Below are 23,251 nucleotides of genomic sequence, written 5' to 3'. Positions count from 1 at the left end.
ATTTCTCTCCTACACATCCCACCCCCCCCCCAGACTTCCCACCCTAACATGTCTCTTTTAATTGCACTGCAGCCTCTCTCAGTGCTGAGTTGCCTGACTGGCCCATGTTTATGACAAGTTTATACATTTTCTTTGATAGGATGGACGGGCAGCATCATCGATTCTGGTTGGTGCTATGTTCATTTTCTGTAATCTCTACTCTACTCCTGGCCCAGCTGTTCGATTGCTCTATGCAAAGCGACCAGGAATTGGACTTTCACCATCCCACAGGAGGTAAAGTCAGCTCTATGCAGGGTTGGCACGGGCATGGTCTAACTAGTATCATGTCCATAAAAAAGAAAAAGATCTTTAAATAACTGGCATGTTATCGTCTCTTTAGTCAGAGTGTCTTCTTTCTCTTATTTACATTGTATCTTCTTGCTTCCTTTTGGATTAAAAATTGCTTCTGGAGACTTCCCTGGTGGTTCACTGGTTAAGACTCCCAGCTTCCAGTGCAAGGGGCATAGGTTCAATCCCTGGTAGGGGAATAAGATCCCACATGTCATGCAGTATGGCCAAAACTAAAAAAATTTCTTCTAATGATAAATTCCGACTTTTTCCCCAAAGCCAGCCTTTAGCTGATAATAAATTTAATCTGCTAGATCAAATATTGAGCTAGTATAAAGCTCCCATAAACTTTTTTCATTTAATAAATATCCCACTATGAGATCTTTGGAGGGAAGTACAGCAGTGTCATTAGATAAAAGCTTCTCTAAATTATTGGCAGCATTTCTCTTTTGCCAGTTAATGTTTAAGGGACTAACACAGTAAATTTTTACTGTAGGTTAATAATGTATGAGAATAAACTTTATAGCAAATCGATTGCTTATTTCTTCTGGTGTTGTTGGCACCAACAGAATGTCAGTCTTGTGTTTTAGGTACCTGGGCTACATGTGTGACCTCCTAGCAGACAAACCCTACCGCCCTCACTTCAAGCCTCTCACGATTAAGTCGATCACTGTCAGTCCGGTTCCTTTTTTCAACAAACAAAGAAACGGATGTCGCCCTTACTGTGATGTACTGATTGGAGAAACCAAAATATATACCACCTGTGCAGATTTTGAACGAATGAAGTAAGTCGTGATGCCTTTCTTCATTTCTCCTTGTGAACTGCTCCATTCCTGTGTAAGCTGGATCCTATTCTTCCTTCAAGGACTATATCATTGTGAAATGGCTGGTAATTAAAAAAAATGTTCAACATAGGTGGTAATCATAGAAAAGCACAGTTAAATCAAGGGATGCTGTAGCGCCCTTCAAGTGGTGATACAAGCTAAGGGACTCACATGAGTTATAATGAGGGTTAAGAAAGTGGTGTGGGCAGAAGACCTGGACATCTAAGAAGGAGATGACCTTGATAAGAATTGGTGAGAATAAAGGAAGAATTGGAAATGAATGAGGTTTCTATGTGAGCAGCTAGGTGGATGGTGATGTAACTAAACTGTTTCAGAACCTATAATAAAGAGCAGGTGCCAGTGGGAGGTGGTAGGGGATGTGGAGAAAAGGGACCAGATGATAACAGGAAATGAAATTAATTTGAAATAGATTGAATTTCAAGATTGCTATTCAAGACCTTCACGGAGTATTTCACTGCTGTTTCCATATTGATCTCCATTGAAGTTTTTGTTCTCTCTCTCTGTTCTTACCATAAACTCACACAATTAGGGAAAGATAAATACATTAAGACTATCCGTATTTGAAGAGAGTGGTTTCTGCTAATGGGCAATTGATTGATCTAGAAATCAGGATGGGATGGAGAGAGAGGACCTGGCAGAAGACCAGTGGCATCCCATGGCAGGACCAATTTGCATCCAGTTGGCATAGACTGTGCTCCTAACTTTGCTTAAGTTAGGAAATAGTTCCTAGGTTCAGGCCTGCACAAACAGGTGCGTTGACCAGAGTCACAGAGGACTGTACCTGTAAATCTATGTTATTGTGCCAAATTAGACTCTTTTTCAGTATGTTTTTGTCTCTGCTTAAAGGGAATACCGTGTCCAAGATGGAAAAATCTTCATTCCTTTGAGCATCACTGTGCAAGGAGATGTGGTTGTTTCCATGTATCACTTGAGGTCAACAATTGGAAGCCGGCTACAGGCTAAGGTATGGTTTCAGAACAAATCATGACTTAAGTTCAGCTGACCCTTTAATAGGAGCATTTCAGTATTTTTTCTATATCACTTTGGGCTTGAATAACTTCTGGTTTTAGAATTAGAAAAACCATTTAAAGATTACTTATAGAAATGACCTATATGTCCATCAATAGATGAATGGGTGAAGAAGATGTGGTGTGTGCATATATCCATACATACAATGGAGCATTATTCAGATAAAAACAGTTAAATAATGCCGTTTGCAGCAACATGGATGGAATTAGAGATTATCATACTAAATAAGTCAGAAAGAGAAAGACAAATACCATGTGCTATCACTTATTTGGGCTTCCCAGGTGGCACAATCCCTGGGTCAGGAAGATCCCCTGGAGGAGGGCATGGCAACCCACTCCAATATTCTTGCCTGGAGAATTCCATGGACAGAGAGGATCCTGGAAGGCTGCAGTTGATAGGGTCACAAAGAGTCAGACATGATTGAAACGACTTAGCATGCACACACATATCACTTATATGTGGAATCTAAAATATGATACAAATGAGCTTATCCACAAAACACAGACAGACTCAGAGAGAGAACAGACTTGTGGTTGTCAAGGGAGAGAGAGAGATGGATTGGGAGTTTGGGGTTAACAGATGCAAAGTATTTTATATAGAATAGATAAACAATAGTGTCCTACTGTACACTGTATGCTGCTGCTGCTGCTAAGTCGCTTCAGTCATGTCCGACTCTGTGCGACCCCATAGACGGCAGCCCACTAGGCTCCCCCGTCCCTGGGATTCTCCAGGCAAGAACACTGGAGTGGGTTGCCATTTCCTTCTCCGATGCATGAAAGTGAAAAGTGAAAGTGAAGTCGCTCAGTCATGTCTGACTCTTAGCAACCCCATGGACTGCAGCCTACCAGGCTCCTCCCTCCATGGGATTTTCCAGGCAAGAGTACTGGAGTGGGGTGCCATTGCCTTCTCCGTGTACACTGTATACCCTGTGATAAACCATAATGGGAAAGAATATAAAAAAGAATGTGTGTGTATATACATAACTGAATCACTTTGCTGTACAGCTGAAATTGGCACAACATTCTAAATCAACTATACTTCAATTAAAAAAAGAAAACCAAAAAAAAAAAAAATTACTTATGCCCATTGCCCTCATTCTACAGGGGAGAAAACTAAGACTTGGAAGTTGTGACTAGCTCAGATGGTGTTGCCAGAAGATGGCAGCCCTGAAACTGAAGAGCAAATCTTGCTCTGTAGCCACCTGTGCTTCTTTACAGAGCCCTATTTGGATCACTGTGAGAGGAGATATCTCTGTTAAGAATGTGGGATTAAGTAATTACATTTTTTCAATTTTTCAATTGAAATAAATTTGATATAACATAAAATTCACCCTTTTGAAGTATACAGTGCTCTTATTTTTAGTATTGTCAAAGAGTTGTGCAGCACTGCTGTCTGATTCCCAAACGTTTTCATCACCCACAAAGGAAACTCTATGTATATTAGCAGCCACTAATTAGCAGCAGTCCATTCTTCCTCTTCCATCCCCTAGGCAACCAGGAATCTACTTTCTGTTTCTATGGATTTGCCTATTTTAGACATTTTATATAAATGGAACCATACAATGTATGCTCTTTTGTGACTGGCTTTTTTCACTTAGCCTAATGTTTTCAAGGTTCATCCTTGCTATATCAGTACTTTACATAGCTAGACAATATTCCATTTTATGATTATATAGCTTTTATTCATCCCTTCATCATTTGGTGAACATTTGAGTTATTGCCACTGTTGGGATATTACAAATGACACTACAAGTAATTGCATTAAAAAAAATTATGTATTGAAGTACAGTTGACATTATTTCAAGTGTCCTGCATAGTGATTTGTTATTTTTATAGATTATACGCCATATAGAGTTATTATAAAATAATGACTATACTCCCTAGTGTGCCATATACTACATTGTTGTGGCTTTATTTTATAACTGGCAGTTTGTATCTCTTAATCTTCACCTATTTCACCTTTCTCCCCTGTGACAACGACTGGTTTGTTCCATGTGTGTGAGTCTGTTTCTGTTTGATTTGTTCATTTGTTTTGTTTTTTATAGTCCACGTATAAGTGAAAGCATACAGTATTTATCTTTCTCTGTCTGACTTATCTCACTAAGCATAATGCCCTTCAGGTCTGTGCATGGTGCTACAAATGGCAAGATTTCATTCTTTTTTTTATGGCTGAGTAATCATGTATGTTTTATATATATGCTACATATATATATATATATGTATATGTGTATATATGTATATATACACATATACACATCACATTATTCATTCATCTGTCACTGGGCTCTCAGATTGCTTCCATATCTATTGTTAATAATACTGCTATGAACTCAATATTAAGAAAACAAACAATCCAATTTAAAAATGGGCACAAGACCTAAACAGACATTTTTTTCCCCAAAGAAACATACAGATGGCCAACAGACTCATGAAAAGATTCTCAACATCACTAATCACAGGGAAATGCAAATCAAAACCACGCTGAGATATCACCTCATACCCATCAGAATAGAATGGCTATTGCCAAAAAGACAAGAAATAACAAGTGTTATTGTGGCAATGATGTGGAGAAAAGGGAACCCTAATACACAGTTCTTTGGCATTGCTTTTCTTTGGGATTGGAATGAAAACTGACCTTTTCCAGTCCTGTGGCCACTGCTGAGTTTTACAAATTTGCTGACATATTGAGTGCAGCACTTTCACAGCATCAGCTTTCAGGATTTGAAATAGCTCAACTGGAATTCCATCACCTCCACTAGCTTTGTTCGTAGTGATGCTTTCTAAGGCCCACTTGACTTCACATTCCAGGATGTCTGGCTCTAGGTGAGTGATCACACCATCGTGATTATATGGGTTGTGAAGATCTTTTTTGTACAGTTCTTCTGTGTATTCTTGCCACCTCTTCTTAATATCTTCTGCTTCTGTTAGGTCCATACTATTTCTGTCTTTTATCGAGCCCATTTTGCATGAAATGTTCCCTTGGTATCTCTAATTTTCTTGAAGAGATCTCTAGTCTTTCCAATTCTGTTGTTTTCCTCTATTTCTTTGCATTGATCACTGAGGAAGGCTTTCTTATCTCTCTTTGCTATTCTTTGGAACTATGCATTCAGATGGGAATATCTTTCCTTTTCTCCTTTGCTTTTTGCTTCCTGTCTTTTCACAGCTATTTCTAAGGCTTCCTCAGACAGCCAACTTGCTTTTTTGCATTTTTTTTCCATGAGGATGGTCTTGATCCCTGTCTCCTGTACAGTGTCACGAACCTCCATCCATAGTTCATCAGGCACTCTGTCTATCAGATCTAGTCCCTTAAATCTATTTCTCACTTCCACTGTATAATCATAAGGGATTTGATTTAGGTCATACCTGAATGGTCTAGTGGTTTTCCCTACTTTCTTTAATTTAAGTCTGAATTTGGCAATAAGGAGTTCATGATCTGAGCCATAGTCAGCTCCCGGTCTTGTTTTTGCTGACTGTATAGAGCTTCTCCATCTTTATTTTTTTATTTTTTATTTTTTTTAATACTCAAATACTTGCTTTATTATAGTACACGTGGGATGGAACTGATGGGAGGGGTTGGATGTTGTGGGCAACCACTGCCCTGATTAGCATCGGATGCCCATCCTGATGGCCATGAATATGCCAAAGGTGCTGGCACTCTGCATCATGGTTTTTCCAATGCCGCTCATCAGCTCACAACCCTGCATTCCAATCCTGAGACAGGAAAAAGTGCCGAACAGTGCCCCCGCCGCAATGCCCACAGCGCAAACCCATCACGAAGCCCATCTTCACACGGTCGAAGCAGCTTGGCTGGGATTGTCCATAGGGACCCACGGCCACTGGCATCTCACTTGTGGCTTCGGTCGCTCAGATCTACCTAGAGCTTCTCCATCTTTAGCTGCAAAGAATATAATCAATCTGATTTCAGTGTTGACCATCTGGTGATGTCGACGTGTAGAGTCTCCTCTTGTGTTGTTGGAAGAGGGTGTTTGCTATGACCAGGGTGTTCTCTTGGCAAAACTCTATTAGCCTTTGCCCTGCTTCATTCTGTACTCCAAGGCCAAATTTCCCTATTACTCCAGGTGTTTCTTGACTTCCTATTTTTGCATTCCAGTCCCCTATAATGAAAAGGACATCTATTTTGGGTGTTAGTTCTAAAAGGTCTTGTAGGTCTTCATAGCACCATTCAACTTCAGCTTCTTCAGCATTACTGGTTGGGGCATAGGCTTGGATTACCATGATATTGAATGGTTTGCCTTGGTAACGAACAGAGATCATTCTGTCACTTTTGAGATTGCACTCATCTCACATGCTAGTAAAGTAATGCTCAAAATTCTCCAAGCCAGGCTTCAGCAGTATGTGAACCATGAAATTCCAGATGTTCAACCTGGTTTTAGAAAAGGCAGAGGAACCAGAGATCAAATTGCCAACATCCGCTGGATCATAGGAAAAGCAAGCGAGTTCCAGAAAAACTTCTATTTCTGCTTTATTGACTATCCCAAAGCCTTTGACTGTGTGGATAACAATAAACTGTGGAAAATTCTGTAGGAGATGGGAGTACCATACCATCTGACCTGCCTCTTGAGAAACCTGTATGCAGGTCAGGAAGCAACAGTTAGAACTGGACATGGAACAATAGACTCGTTCCAGATAGGAAAAGGAGTACATCAAGGCTGTATATTGTCACCCTGCTTATTTAACTTATATGCAGAGTACATCATGAGAAACGCTGGGCTGGAAGAAGCACAAGCTGGAATCAAGATTACCGGAAGAAATATCAATAACCTCAGATATGCAGATGACAGCACCCTTATGGCAGAAAGTGAAGAAGAACTAAAAAGCCTCTTGATGAAAGTGAGAGAGGAGAGTGAAAAAGTTGGCTTAAAGCTCAACATTCAGAAAACTAAGATCATGGCATCTGGTCCCATCACTTCATGGGAAATAGATAGGAAACAGTGGAAACAGTGTCAGACTTTATTTTTTGGGGCTCCAAAATCACTGCAGATGGTGACTGCAGCCATGAAATTAAAAGACGCTTACTCCTTGGAAATAAAGTTATGACCAACCTAGACAGCATATTAAAAAGAAGAGATATTACTTTGCCAACAAAGGTCAGTCTAGTTAAGCCTATGGTTTTTCCAATAGTCATGTATGAATGTGAGAGTTGGACGGTGAAGAAAGTTGATCACCGAAGAGTTGATGCTTTTGAAGTGTGGTGTTGGAGAAGACTCTTGAGAGTCCCTTGGACTGCCAGGAGATCCAACCTGTCTATCCTAAAGGAGATCAGCCCTGGGTGTTCATTGGAAGTACTGATGTTGAAGCTGAAACTCTAATACTTTGGCCACCTCATGTGAAGAGTTGACTCATTGGCAAAGACCCTGATGCTGGGAAGGATTGGGGCAGGAGGAGAAGGAGACGATAGAGGATGAGATGGCTGGATGGCATCACCGACTCGATGGACATGAGCTTGGGTAAACCCCGGGAGCTGGTGATGGACAGGGAGGCCTGGCGTGCTGTGATTCATGGGGTCACAGAGTCAGACGTGACTGAGCGACTGAACTGAATACACAGTTGGTGGGGATGTAAATTGCTACAGCGATATGGAAAGCAATATAGAGTTTCCCTCCCCATCAAGTTAAGAGTAGAGCTACCATGTTGTTGTTGTTCAGTCACTAAGTTTTGTCTGACTCTTTGTGACCCCATGGACTGCAGCACGTCAGGCTTCCTTGTCTTTCACTATCTCCTAGAGTTTGCTCAAATTCATGTTCATTGAGTCAGTGATACTATCCACCTGATTCTGCAATTTCACACCTAGGTATCTGTCTGAAGAAAATGAAAACGCTAATTTGAAAAGATATATGCACCCGAATGTTCATAGCAAATGTTCATATTTTAATTCATCAAGTATTTGCTAAGTACATGTTCTATGCCAGTCATTGCCTAGGGGTTTATGACTGACAAAAGTAAGACTGCCTTTTAGGAGTTCAGGGAAAATTCACACATGGATGAGTATCCACTACCATTATAGAGGTAGGATAAGATGGTGTAAAGGTAGCAGTTTATTCTATCCCGTAGTGACTCAGAAAGGCTACAGAAGATGTGAAGGTGGATCTTGAAGGATTAGTTCATCAGGTTGGAACAGGGCATCCTGGACAGAAGGAGTGAGATGAGTGAAAGTATGGCAAGGTGCAAGAACATAGGGTCTCAGAGATGAGGGAATGGCTTGCCACAAAAGAGTTCATGGAGAGGAGAGGTTGGAAGCGAAGCTGGGCTAGATCCAAATGAGGAGGTTGTTTAATATTCATAGTAAACAAAGGTGCAGATAGAGAATTAGTTGATGATGTACGACTCCCCCAAATAAAATCATTTAATCTGGTTCCCTTTTCACTGATTGATTGTAATGTGCTGCTTTTGTATTTTTCAGGTGACCAACACTCAAATATTTCAGCTTCAGTTTCATACTGGATTCATTCCACTGGACACAACAGTTTTGAAGTTCACCAAGTGAGTGCTACTTGGGCCAAACTGCCTTTCCAATCCAAGGAGCTGTGCAATGCTGGCAGTCAAGTTCCCAAGGCTCCTTAGTGCCCATGTGACAGCTTCCCCCTCACCCCAAATCCTGTGCCTGTGGCTTAGTGACAGACTGGAGGCTGGTTGCATTTTACAACTCTCAGTTGGATGTAATTTGTCATACACACAAATGGATCAGATTTCAAATAAAAAGGTCTGAAATGCCATGTGGGGAAACAGAAGTGAGCAGAGAGGGAACAGAGTTTCAGTATGGTCATCCTTTGCATTTGTGCATCCCTTTGTGTTTTGCAACAGGGAAGGAAATGGAATCAACAAAGACCCATCAGAATGGATGCCTGGCTGTAGCACTGAAGCAGGGTCCCCCAGGACCTCTGCATCAGATGTTAGTTACTGTATTGTAGTGTAGTCTAGGGGACCCACAGGAGTGGCTGAAACTGAGGTGATAGGTGGGAGTTGCTAGAGCCAGGTTAAGAGTAGACATTCAAGAGCTCAGGATGGTGGCTGTGAGCCTTTTTCACCATTTTAATAACTGATTTGGACATGCCAGTGTACAGTGTCAGGATATATTTGCTCTGCTATCTAGAATACTTTCACAAGCAGTAGTATCTAAATTCTATAAGTAAGCATTCTTCTCCTCTTTTCTCTCGATGAGGAAACTGAGGCTCAGAACAGTAAAGTCTCTTATGTGGTGATGGTTGATTTTTCCCTAGAAATGAGTCTCAGAGTGAACCTCAGAATCCATCTACAATGGTTTCTGTATTGAACATCATACGGGTTCCATTGTTTTTTGCTGACCTTATTCTTCTAAATTTCTAATTAGGCCTGAGTTGGATGCATGTGATGTACCAGAAAAATATCCTCAGCTGTTTCAGGTAACTCTGGATGTAGAACTACAGCCGCACGACAAAGTGACAGAACTAACCCCACCGTGGGAACATTACTGCACAAAAGATGTCAACCCCAGCATCCTCTTCTCGTCTCACCAGGAGCATCAAGATACTCTGGTCTTAGGAGGTATGAGTCATCTGGTGGTTTCATTTTCAGAATGAAGCCTCTGTGTTATTTATCACATTGATTTATTTCCTGTGTTTCCTCAATGTCTTTTGTCTTGCAGGACAGGCTCCAATAGATATCCCTCCAGATAACCCCAGACATTTTGGGCAAGGTGGCTTCTTTTCCACTCTCTGCTGGCAAGGTATTTATTTCCAAGCATTTCTTTAAGTTACATGGTTAGGTGGTTAAATTACATGGTTCTTCTGTAAAAATGATTAGTCCTTGAAACAGTCTAAAATAAAACAACACTTAGAAGTCATCTATCTAACATGTTATTTCACACTCTTCCTGCTCATTCGTTTTCCATATGAGGCAGCTTTCCTACTCTGAACTCCATGGATGCTATTAGACTGATACAAAAGGCCATTTTAAACTGAATTCTACCTTTTCTATTATGCAGTGTTTTGGATCACAGCACTGGGTTTATGAATAATCATGGTATTTTCTAGGATCTCATTTACACTGCTGACACACACAAAAAAATTAGCAAAGAACTCTATCTCACACCCTTAACTAAATTTTCCAAAAATACAAAATCTGGCAACGCCACCTCTACCCTGCCCAGGCCTTTGACCACTAACAGGGCAGAGCTGAGCTTCCCTGGTGCAGGGAAGGCAAACACTACCTACATATCTCTGCTACTTGCTTTAAAAACCTTGACAGAAGTTGGGCTTGATCGCAATATGCTTTTTTGCAGAACCTGGAGATGGGTTTAGAATCTTTCCCAACATGAAACTTTGGACAGCTCCTAGTAGATTAGCATTGATATTCTGATTGATACCCCTTTGCTTTAGAGTTTGCTGAGGTTAACTGCAAGATTGAATATGGAATTCCATGCTAAGGACTTTCTTAAGAAAGGGGTAGGAAACTGCCTCTGGTGATGGTGTACTTAAAATCCTCTTGATTGACTTTCCTTTCAGTGTCAATATAACACACTATTCCCATTGCCTACACAGTTTTCCATGTGTGGTAAAAAAGTTGTTTACAGAATTCCTTAGAATTGAAAGGTTTACTTTCAGAATTTTCTTTTTTAAAAATTTTTATTGGGATATAGTTGATTTACAATGTTGTGTTGTTTTCAGGTGTACAATAAAGTGAATCTGTTGTACATATATCCACCCTTTTTAGATTCTTTCAGAATTTTCTACTGAGAATTGGGATCAAAAACATTTTAAAAATGGGAAAACCCAGTGAAATCTAGATAGCGGGTAGATTTCCCAGTCCCCTCTTGGTTTCTCCTTCATCTTGCTTCTTCATATAAGAGCTTTTAATAAAACTTTTACTTTCCTCTGCTATTTAAGTAAGTACTTGAGAAATCTTCTTATCAGGTTATAAAATAGGTTTAGCACAAATGCATAGTCTTTGAACTGCACAGAGCCAGATGGATTTAGGAAGCAGGATTTTTGCATGTTAGAAAGGTAGTACGATACATAAACTTCATATTACTTAGCACCCCTGAGGGCATCTCAGACAACAGCATGTCATTAAACATGTTAAAATGTCTGCAGTGACGGGCTGGAAGAAGTTGCTGCTGTAGGTGTCCTGGCTTTAGGCAGGCCAGATAACACATTGAGCTTTTGTGATGGACCAGGCATTGTAATAGGGGCTAGAGAAACAAGGATATTCCCAGTCCTCAAGGATCTTCCCTTCTGGTTTCCGAGGAAATGGCTGTATTGTGAAATTTGGGGAGGTGAAACATCAGAAAAGTAGAAAAGTCAAACACTGAGGTCCTGGTACTCTCTGTTGGCCTCACTGCCCCTGATAAAGTTTGCGACATTGGAGATCAAGCCCTGAGCATTTGGAGTGGGAGCACTGACTCCAAGACCCTACAGTACCAGAGAACTAACCCTAGGGAGTGTCAAATCGTGAGAACTTACACAAAAGAACCTACTTGAATACAAGACCCGGCATCACCCAGTAGCACCCTGTGCAGGATGTCTCAGCTCAACAACAAAAAAACCCAAAAATACAAACCCAATCATCAGCAGACAGAATTACCACCTCACTCGGCCTTGCCCATCAGAGGAAAAACAAACAAAAACTCAGCACAAATATCACCCTATATGAAGCTTACACAAACCACTGGACCAACCTTAGGAGGGCAGAAACAAAAAGGAAGAAAGAATTCAACCTTCTTCAAGGAAAGAATTCAACTTTCCTTGAAGCCTGGGAAAAGGAGACCTCAAACAAAATAAGTTAAAAAAAATAATGAGAAGGGAGAGAAATACTATGCAAAGGAAGGAACAAACTAGAAACACAGAAGTCCAAATAAATGAAGAGGAAATAGGCAAACTATCTGAAAAAGGAATTCAGAATAATGATAGTAAAGATGATCAGAAACTTGAAAACAGAATGGAGAAAATGCAAGAATCAATTAACAAAGACCTAGGAGAATTAAAGAATAAACATACAGAGATAAACAACATAATTACTGAAATTAAAAATACTCTGAAAGGAATCAATAGCAGAATATCTGAAGCAGAAGAATGAATCGGTGAGCTGGAAGATAAAATGGTGGAAATAACTTCTGAAAAGCAGAATAAGGTAAAAAATTTGAAGAGATTATAGTTGAAAATTTCCCCAACAGGGAAAAGGAAATAGTCAATCAAGTCCACGAGGCACAAAGAATGCCATACAGGATAAACCCAAGAAGAAACATGCCAAGAAACATACTAATCAACCTAACAAAGACTAAACACAGAAAGAACATTAAAAGCAGCAAGGGAGAAGCAACAAGTAACATACAGGGGAAACCCCATGTGCTTAACAGTTGATCTTTCAGCAGAAACTCTGCAGGCCAGAAGGGAATGGCAGGATATATTTAAAGTACTGAAAGGGAAAAATCTACAATCAAGATTACTGTACCCAGCAAGGATCTCATTCAAAATTGATGGAAAAATAAAAAGCTTTTCAGACAAGCCAAAGTTAAGAGAATTCAGTACCACAAAACCAGCTTTACAACAAATGTTAAAGGGACTTCTATAGTCAAGAAATAACAAGAGAAGAAAAAGGATCTACAAATCAATCCCTAACAATCAAGAAAATGGCAATAGGAACATGAACATGATAATTACTTTAAATGTAGATGGAGTTTACTCCAACAAAAAGACACAGTCTGGCTGAATGGACACAAAAACAAGACCCATATATATGCTGTCTACGAGAAACCTACTTCAGACCTAAAGACACATATAGACTGAAAGTGAGGAAGGAAAAATATATTCCATGGAAATGGGAAGCAAAAGAAAGCTGGAGTAGCAATCCTCCTATCCAACAAAATAGACCTTAAAATAAAGAATATTACAAGAGATAAGGAAGGACACTCTGTAATGATCAAGGGATCAATGCAAGAGGAAGACACAACAATTGTAAATATCTATGCACCCAGCATAGGAGTACCTCAATACATAAGACAAATAGTAACAGACATAAAGGAGAAATTGACAGTAACAATAATAGTAGGAGACTTTAACACTGCACTCACACCAATGGACAGATCATCAAAACAGAAAATTAATAAGGAAACACAAGTCTTAAATGACACATTAGATGAGATGGATCTCATTCATATCTTCAGAACATTTCCATCCAAATGCAGAAGAATACACCTTCTTCTCAAGTGCACATAAAACATTCTCCAGGATAGACCACATCTTGGGTCCCAAATCAAACCTCAATAAATTTAAGAAAATTGAAATCATATCAAGCATCTTCTGTGACCATAGAGCTATGAAACTAGATATCAATTACAGAAAAAAACTGTGAGAAACACAAACACATGGAGATTAAACAACACATTTCTAAATAACCAACAGGTTACTGAAGAAATAAAAAAGGAAATAAAAAATTTCTAGAGACAAATAACAATGAAAACACAACAACTCAAAACCTATGGGATGCAGCAAAAGCAGTTCTAAGAGGGAAGTTTATAGCAATACAATCCTACCTCAAGAAACAGGAAACACATCGAATAGACAACCTGACTTTACACCTAAAACAACTGGAAAAGGAAGAACAAAACCCCCCAAAAATTAGTCGAAGGAAAGAAATCATAAAGATCTGAGCAGAAATAAATGAAAAAGAAATGAAAGAAACAATAGTAAAGGTTAATAAAACTAAAAGCTAGTTCTTTGAGAAGATAAACAAAATTGACAAGCCTTTAGCCAGACTCATCAAGAAAAAAAGAGAGAAGAATCAAATCAACTAAATTAGAAATAAAAAAGGAGAGGTTACAACAGACAATGCAGAAATACAAAGGATTAGAAGAGACTATTATAAACAACTATATGACAATAAAATGGATAACCTGGAAGAAATGGACAGGTTCTTAGAAAAGTTCAATCTTCCAAGACTGAACCAGGAAAAAATAGAAATTATGAACAACCCAATTATAAGCACTGAAATTGAAGCTGTGATCAAATATCTCCCAAAAAACAAGAGCCCAGGATCAGATGGCTTCACAGGAGAATTCTATCAAACATTTAGAGAAGAGCTAATGCCTAACCTTCTAAAACTCTTTCAAAAAATTGCTGAGGAAATAACACTTCCAAACTCATTCTACGAGGCCGCCATCACCCTGATACCAAAACCAGACAAAGACAACACAAAAAATGAAAACTACAGGCCAATAACACTGATGAACATAAATGTAAAAATCTTCAACAAAATTTTAGCAAACAGAATTCAGCAACACATCAAAAAGCTCATACACCGTGATCAAGTTGGGTTATTCCAAGAATGCAAGGATTCTTCAATATATGCAAATCCATCAGTGTGATACACCATATTAACAAATTGAAAGATAAAAATCATATGATAATCTCAATAAATGCAGAAAAAGCCTTTGACAAAATTCAGCACCCATTTATGTTTAAAACCCTTCAAAAAATGGGCATAGAAGGAACTTACCTCAACATAGTAAAGGGCATATATGATAAGCCTATGGCAAACATTATTCTCAATGTTGAAAAACTGAAAGCATTCCCCCTAAGATCAGGGACAAGACAAGGGTATCCACTTTCACCACTATTATTCAACATAGTTCTGGAAGTCCTAGCCACAGCAATCAGAGAAGAAAAAGAAATAAAAGGAATCCAGATCAGAAAAGAAGAAGTGAAGTCTCACTGCATATGACATGATACTGTACATAGAAAACCCTAAAGATAGTATCAGAAAATTACTAGAGCTAATCTGAATTTAGCAAAGTTGCAGGATACACAGAAATCACTTGCATTTCTATATACTAACAATGAAAAATCAGAAAGAGAAGTTAAGGAATCAATCCCATTCACCACTGTAACAAAAAGAATTAAATATCTAGGAATAAACTTACCTAAGGAGACAAAAGAACTGTACACAGAAAATTATAAGATACTAGTGAAAGAAATCAAAGGTGACATAAACAGATGGAGAGATATTCCATGTTCCTGGGTAGGAAGAATCAATACTGTGAAAATGACTATACTACCAAATGCAGTCTACAGATTCAATGTAATCCCTATCAAATTACCAATGGGATTTTTCACAGAACTAGAACAAAAAATTTTACAATTCATATAGAAACACAAAAGACCCCGAATAGCCAAAATAGTCTTGAGAAAGAAGAATGGAGCTGGAGGAATCAACCTTCCTGACTTCAGACTATACCACAAACTTAACGTCATCAAGACAGTATGGTACTGGCACAAAAACAGAAATACAGACCAATGGAACAAGATAGAAAGCTCAGAAATAAACCCATGTACCTATGGGTACCTTATTTTTGACAAAGGAGGCAGGAATATACAATGGGGCAAAGACAGCCTCTTCAATAAATGGTGCTGGGGAAACTGACAGCTACATGTAAAAGAATGAAATTAGAACACTTCCTAACACCATACAAAGTTAAACGCAAAATGGATTAAATACCTAAATGTAAGACCAGAAACTACAAAACCCTTAAGAGGAAAACATAGGCAGAACACTTGATGACATAAATCAAAGCAAGATCCTCTATGACCCACCTCCTAGAGTAATGGAAATAAAAACAAAAGTAAACAAGTGGGACCTGATTAAACTTAAAAGCTTTGGCACAGCAAAGGAATCTATAAGCAAAGTGAAAAGACAACCCTCAGAATGGGAGAAAATAATAGCAAATGAAACAACTGACAAAGGATTAACTTCCAAAATATAAAAATAGTTCATGCCAGAAAAACAACCCAATCAAAAAGTGGGAAAAAGACCTAAACAGACATTTCTCCAAAGAAGACATACAGATGGCTAACAAACACATGAAAAGATGCTCAACATCACTCATTAGAGAAATGCAAATCAAAAGTACAATGAAATATCACCTCACACCAGTCAGGATGGCTATCATCAAAAAGTCTACAAACAATAGATGCTAGAGAGGGTGTGGAGAAGGAACGCTCTTGCGCTGTTGGTAATAATGTAAATTGATACAGCTACTGTGGAAGATGGTATGGAGATTCCTTAAAAAGCTAGGAATAAAACCACCATATGACCCAGCAATTCCACTCCTAGGCATATACCCTGAGGAAACCAAAATTGAAAAAGACACATGTATCCTAGTGTTAATTGCAGCACTATTTACAACAGCTAGAACATGGAAGCAACCTAGATGTCCATTGACAGATGAATGGATAAAGAATTTGTGGTACATATACACAATGGAATATTACTCAGGCCATAAAAAGGAACCCATCTGAGTCAGTTCTAATGAGGTGGTTGAACCTAGAACCTATTATACAGAATGAAGTGAGTCAGAAAGATAAATATAGTATTCTAATGCACATATACAGAATCTAGAAAAATGGTACTGAAGAATTTATTTACAGGGCAGCAATGGAGAAACAGACATAGAGAATAGACTTATGGACCTGGGGAGAGGGGAGGAGAGGGTGAGATGTATGGAAAAAGTAACATGGAAACTTACATTACCATATGTAAAATAGATAGCCAATGGGAATTTTCTATATGGCTCAGGAAACTCAAACAGGGGTTCTGTATCAACCTAGAGGAGTTGGATCGAGAGGGAGATGGGAGAGAGTTTCAAAAGGGAGGGTATATATGTATACCTATGGCTGATACATGTTGAAGTTTGACAGAAAACAACAAAATTCTGTAAAGCAATTATCCTTCAATAAAAAAAAAAATGTCTGCAGTGAAACATAACTCATAACCCTGAGTGAAATCAATGAAGACATTTATAAGTAACTTTCACTTATTACTCATGTAATTTTCACAACATTCAATGGGAGCTAGGTTCTATTTACTACTCCCATTTTGCAGAGGGGAAAACCAAGGCACAGAGAAGTAAAAAAGTAAAACCACTTTCTCAGTGTCACAGAGCCAGTAAGCAGCAGAGATGAGATTCAAACTTGGGCTGATTCTAGAGTTTTTGGTCTTCACGCCTATGCTATATTCCTCTCAAATGCTCAACAGATAGTAATTGAATGTTATGTGAAATACATCATGTTTTCCATCAGTAAGAGTCTAAAAGCATTGTTTTTTCCAGGCTGCTCTTTCTCTCTTTCTGAAGTTAAGTGTGTAGACTTTAACAAAAAGCAGTAATTCTGTGGCTGGTGACTCACTGTTTCTGGCATACTGGCCTTCCTTAGATCAGAAATCAGAGAAGTCATTCTGCGAGGAGGACCATGCCGCCCTAGTGAATCAGGAGAGTGAGCAGTCAGATGATGAACTTCTGACGCTGTCCAGCCCACACGGCAATGCCAATGGTGACAAACCTCATGCAGCCAGGAAGCCCAGCAAAAAACAGCAGGAGCCAGCTGCCCCTGCACCCCCTGAAGATGTGGATCTTCTGGGTCTAGAAGGGTCTGCAGTGAGTAAGAACTTCTCTTCGCCAGCGGCTCCTCCCTCCAATTCCGAACTTCTGAGTGACCTGTTCGGGGGTGGAGGTGCAGCTGGTCCTGTCCAGTCTGGACAGTCAGGGGTGGATGACATGTTTCACCCGAGTGGACCTACATCCACCCAGTCGACACCACGCCGATCTGCCACCTCCACCTCTGCATCTCCAACACTGAGAGTAGGAGAAGGTAATTGTTTCCATATTGCACTGTACCTCTGAGTATTGAATGATAACTTTTGGGCCGAGCAGGTGGAATCGAACTTTCCTCATAATCTAGACTTCTCTGATCTTCCTGAAAGTCTCCAAAGGTCTGTATATTCATGTCAGTGGGAACCACAAGAGGAAATAGAAATACTGTCCATTTTGATAGGACAGTCTAAGAAAGAATATTTGAGTTCATCACCCTTACTTTAATATTGTTTTTAAGGCTTCAATCCCTCAGCTGCTTTACCTATTTCTGCTTGGAGGTGTAGATTGATGAATTTTTATTAATAATAACAGTGATTGTTTGTGGGGTACTCACTATTTGCCAAACATGGAATTTAACACCAGCCATGAATTCAATCTTTATAAAAACACAGTAAATAAAGTGCTATTATTATCTCCATTTTCTAGTTGAGGAAACAGGCTTAGAGTCAAATTAGTAGTATACTTTTATATAGCGAGTCCCCGGGCTCATAAGTAGGCCATTTGACTCCTGAGCTTTCCCTCAGTTTTCCTGTAATGCCTTCTTGGAACTGTAGTTTTCTGAATACAATTTTGCTGTTCAAAGAAGCACCTAGTTAATTTAAGATATATTTAAGGGACTCCTGCCAGCAGCACGGCTGATGGAGTGGAGCAGTTAGTGCCAGATATAGAGTTTGAGCCCCAGGAGGCTCAGTCAGCTTCACTCCGCTCATTGCCACAGACTCAACCCTTCTTGTGGCTGGCCATCCACAACTTTTTGATGTTTGCAAGACAGTAGAATTGGGTAAGCAGAAGTCCATTATAGCTTCTAAAGAACCAGCTGTCCTTGCTACTGCACCATTAACCAAGATGACATCATTAGGAAGAGATTCCATTAGGAAGAGGAAAGGGGAATGTCTCAGTTCTCCAGGCAGGTCATAACCTTTAGGTACTTGCATTTCCAAGCTCATCCTTGAGTTCTCAGAAGGCTTTGACTGGTCTCAGTTTGTGGTAGTTCAACTGGAGCCATTCTTCACAAGAGTGAGTTTCAGAATCACTGTAGATGTTGTAGGACTGTAGATGCTGAGGCTCAAGCTCCTACTTTAGTTATTGTGGAGCCAGAGTGTGAAGCCATGTACCCTGAATCCCAGGCTGTTTGCTCTACACTTCAGCAGTTCTTAGTCATCAAACTGATCAGAAGCTCTGCCAGGAAAAGAAGTCCCCAAGATCTAAGATAGCAGAGTAGTCAGTGGTCACATTAAAATTTTTATTTATTTCTTTATTTTTAGCTGTGTTGAATCTTTGTTGCTACACACAGGCTTTCTCTAGTTGTGGCAAACAGAGAGAGGACTCCTTTTCATTGTGGTGTGCAGGCTTCTCCTTGCAGTGGCTTCTCTTATTGTGGAGCACAGGCTCTGGGTGCACAAGTTTCAGTCGTTGCAGCACACAGGCTCAGTAGTTGTGGCACACCGGCTTAGTTGCTCCATGGCATGTGCAATCTTCCCGGACCAGGGATCTAACCTGTGTCCCTTGCATTGGCAGGCAGATTCTTAACCGCTGTACCACGAGGGAAGTTCAGTGGTCACAGTTTTAAGACCATGCCCTTTGTGTGACTTTCAGTGATTTAATTCATCGTAGCCCCAGGTAGATAGCTGTATTCTAGCGTCATAGCTAGAGGGGGCCTTTCAGACATTAGTTAAATCTGTGCCTCAGGTTATAGACAATGAAATTGAGGCCAGATATATATTAACTGACATGTCAAAGGATACACAACTGAGTAGTGCCCACCTAGGTCTGGGAGACAAGTATTCTGTCCTCCAAAAGGAAGCAGAAGGAGCTTGAGTCCAGAGTTAAAGGCTTGGATTTGAATGCCAGGACTGAAACTTACCTATCTGTGTAGCCTTATTAAAAAAGCCTTTGACCTTCTTAGTTGTATATTGGGAAAATACTTACTTATTAGCAATGTTGTAAAGACTAAATTTTAGCTATTGTCTTGTATTGGCAAGCTCACTTTTAGTTATTTGAGAATGCTGCTAATTTAACATAGTGTGTTAGTCACTCAGTCATGTCTGACTCTTTGTGACCCCATGGACTATAGCCTGCCAGGCTTCTCCATCCATGGGCTTTTTCCAGGCAAGAATACTGGAGTGGGTGGCCATTTCCTTCTCCAGAGGATCTTCCCAACCCAGGGATAGAACCCGGGTCTCCCACGTTGCAGGCAGACTCTTTAACATCTGAGCCACCAGGGAAGCCTAATTTAACATAGTTGGTATTAAAAGTGTATCAAGTAATAGTGAGAAAATTTTAGCATTCTCTACTGGTGGACTTCAAAGTTAGGTGTTCTTTTGCAGGTATTCTATATATCTCGGTATTCTCATTTTTTTTTTTTTCAGTGACATTGTTCTGCTTTCCTCTTATAATATTTTATTATTTTTATTCTCATTTTATACAAGGAATCAAGTTTGGTTAGTATTAAATGAGCTAAATGATACACATCATGTAATAGAGTGCCTGATGTATAGTTGATTCATTGCTACTGTGTAAGTCTAATCTACTGCCCAGCAGACATTAGGAGAGCATTATGCCAATGAAATCGTAGCTGAACACATATTAAATCATATCCCTCCCTGGGTTTTGAGAGTGGGATTTATTCATTAACTCGTTTGACTATAGTTATCTATTCCTAGAATAGGTCACTCCTACTCCAGGAAGCAGTCAGCCCATTAGCTTGATACCTACAAATTAGGAAGTGACATCTCATTATAGAAAGCTAATCCCCTTGCCCATTAATGCAAAATTAAAGCCCAGTTATATATATGCCACTCTGTGTCGTTTTCATCACACTTATCTCATGTCTGTGAAGAATGGGAGATGCCTTTGGGAAATTCCTGGAATTTGAAGTCCAAAAACTTGAACATGAGTCCAGTCTTATCATTTACTTGATTTTGGGCAAGAAACTTGGCTCTCTGAACCTCAGTTTTATTGTCTGTAGAATGAAAATGATATCACTTCTGTCTGACAGCTGACAGGATCAGCTGATGTATTCTTTATGAAAGGCAACATAAACCCTAAAGAAATGATGCAATATTAAGTTACTGCATTGTTGGGCTTCCCTGGTGGCTCAGTGGTTAAGAATCCTCCTCCCAATGCAGGAGACATGTGTTTGATCCCTGGTCTGGGAAGATCCCACATGCCATAAAGCAACTAAGCCCGTGTGCCACAGCTGTTGAGCCTGTGCTCTAGAGCCCAGGAGTCACAACTACTGAGCCCATACACTGCAACTGTTGAAGCCCACGTGCCCTCCACAACAAGTGAAACCACTGTAATGAGAAGCCCAGGCACCATAACGAGAGAAAAGCCTGCACAGCAATGGAGATCCAACCTACTCAAAATAAATAAATAAAATTTTAAAAATACTATTATTGTGTTGTTGCTGGAAACCTCAGCTGCCACTTTGTTGTAGTTTTCTTGGTTCATTCACAAACTTTTTTGCATTTTACTACATCTGCACCTAGTTTCTAGCAAGTTGTAAGCAAGCAATGTTTTGAAAGCAGTTCGTTTCATAGAACATAAGGTGTGATGAGAGTTCAATTTTTGTCACACTCATTTTCTTTTCTTTTTAACTTTCAATGTGCCAGGACCACTAAAAACACAAACAAAACTAAACAAAACCTGGTCAATGAGGTTTTCTGCTGTTCACCTTAATAGCAAAGCTCCTCGTGCCTGGCGTTTGTTCACTAATTCACTGAATATGATCACAGTTCATTCATTGATCATCTCTTGTGGCCCAGGCCATGGTTTCACCACTTATCTATTAATCTGTAAGCTTGCTTGATTTATTTCATGTTATTAAGATGCCCAAAGGCCCACAGGGCCCTTGTTTATAGAGTTTATGTTTCATCCTACAGATAAATCAGGAGTTCTCCTTTGTCCTCAAAAAAGGGGTTATTCACATGTAGTCAGAAATCCTTGGGCTTCATTGTTAACCCTGAAGGAAGTTTTAAGGATAGGATGGGCCTGTGGAGCAGCCCATGAGGCAGGCATCAACCTGACTTTTCAAGTATTTGGCCTAGGGTCTTGTAAGAGTGACAGCTGTCCAATATTTATTGAATGAGTGAACCCATAGGACAAAGAAACACTTTTTTCCTGTTGTTTTCTAGGTGCCACCTTTGACCCATTTGGAGCACCTTCTAAACCATCAGGTCAAGATTTGCTGGGTTCTTTTCTGAACACAGCCAGTGCTTCCAGTGACCCCTTTCTTCAGCCTACAAGGAGTCCTTCTCCTACAGTGCATGGTAAGGAAGTATTTATGTTGTGTTTAGGGGAACAGGGTTCCCTACAAGACATCACTAGGTGTTCAGATATAAAAACATCTTGTAGGCAGGGTTTTGTTTTGGCTTTTGTTTTTGAAAAGCTACATATCCCTTGAAAATTAACAATTCATGTGAACATATTAAAAGCTCTGCAGTGTTTTACGGTTAAGAAGCCTGCTTAACTTTGTTTTACTCAGCTTCCCTAAAATTTAATTTGGAAATTTTTTTTTGCGTTAGAGCTACGCGCACAAAATGTATAGGGCACCGTCAATTGTAGGACATATCTTTATTTTACATACTGTCACTTTTAGTTGATTGGAAGATGCTTACTAGTTGAAGTCTTTGAACTGTGAAAAAATATGCATCTTAAGTTAATAAAATGTAATATGATGAGCATTCCACAAAATTAGTATTCCACAGAACAGTTTAGAATATAATATCCTGATATATTAAACTAGTTCTAAGATGAAGCCACTAACCACACTCAACTGGTGAGCACTTAAAATGTGCCAGTCTGATTTGACACATACTCTAAGTGTAAAGTGCATACCAGAATTCAAAATTTAGTACAAAAAAAGCAATGTAACATGTCTTATTAATATTTTTATATTGGTCATTTAATATGATATTTCAAATATATTAGATTAAATAAAATGTTATATTAATATTAATTTTACCAGTGTCTTTTTACCTTTTTTAATGTGACTACTAGAAAAATTTTAAATTACACAAGGCCCACATTATATTTCTAAGTTAGAGACAGACTGTGTGGAAAGAATTGTAATCACTCCATTTGTAAGAGGAAAAAGGTATCACTTAGGTAACACTGATTAAAACTGAAGGTCTTCAGTGAAGGATATACAGCTTTGAGCTGGAGAAATGAAGCTCCTTCTTGATGCTGAAGGATGTTGAACATCGGTGGCCTAGACTTAGAGGGCGATGTATTTATTGTTGAAGGCCCCCTGAGCCCCTCTGGGGAACACAGTTTAGTGATCAGCTTGACTTCATGGGAGCTATGCAAATGCAAAAGGAAATTGAGTTGTGCAACACTGGTCAAACTGTAACGACTGAAAATGAGAAAGCAGTCCAGGAACAAACTTTATGGGTGATTTCCTATTGCTCTTA

At 39.4% G+C, this 23,251-nt stretch overlaps 1 protein-coding gene and 1 pseudogene across 2 annotated transcripts in view; one reads left to right on the top strand and one right to left on the bottom strand.

Moving 5' to 3' along the window:
- Nucleotides 1-23,251, top strand: part of DNAJC6 (DnaJ heat shock protein family (Hsp40) member C6) — a 174,974-nt gene that overhangs the window by 130,241 nt on the left and 21,482 nt on the right. For both annotated transcript variants that reach the window (XM_081485137.1, XM_081485135.1), the window contains exons 6-13: nt 140-273; nt 918-1,112; nt 2,019-2,136; nt 8,622-8,701; nt 9,549-9,742; nt 9,843-9,923; nt 17,401-17,835; nt 21,974-22,108. In XM_081485137.1, coding sequence (XP_081341263.1) covers nt 140-273; nt 918-1,112; nt 2,019-2,136; nt 8,622-8,701; nt 9,549-9,742; nt 9,843-9,923; nt 17,401-17,835; nt 21,974-22,108 — 1,372 coding nt within the window. The remainder of the gene's footprint in view (nt 1-139; nt 274-917; nt 1,113-2,018; nt 2,137-8,621; nt 8,702-9,548; nt 9,743-9,842; nt 9,924-17,400; nt 17,836-21,973; nt 22,109-23,251) is intronic.
- LOC145504839 (reactive oxygen species modulator 1 pseudogene) lies at nt 5,758-6,043 on the bottom strand (annotated as a pseudogene).

This window comes from Giraffa tippelskirchi, chromosome 5 (genome assembly GCF_054371585.1).
Source record: "Giraffa tippelskirchi isolate mGirTip1 chromosome 5, T2T-mGirTip1v1.2.pri, whole genome shotgun sequence".
In the NCBI taxonomy this organism is placed as follows: Eukaryota; Metazoa; Chordata; class Mammalia; order Artiodactyla; family Giraffidae; genus Giraffa; species Giraffa tippelskirchi.
Note: the sequence above shows the minus strand (reverse complement) of the source record. Positions and strands in the feature narration are given on the sequence as shown.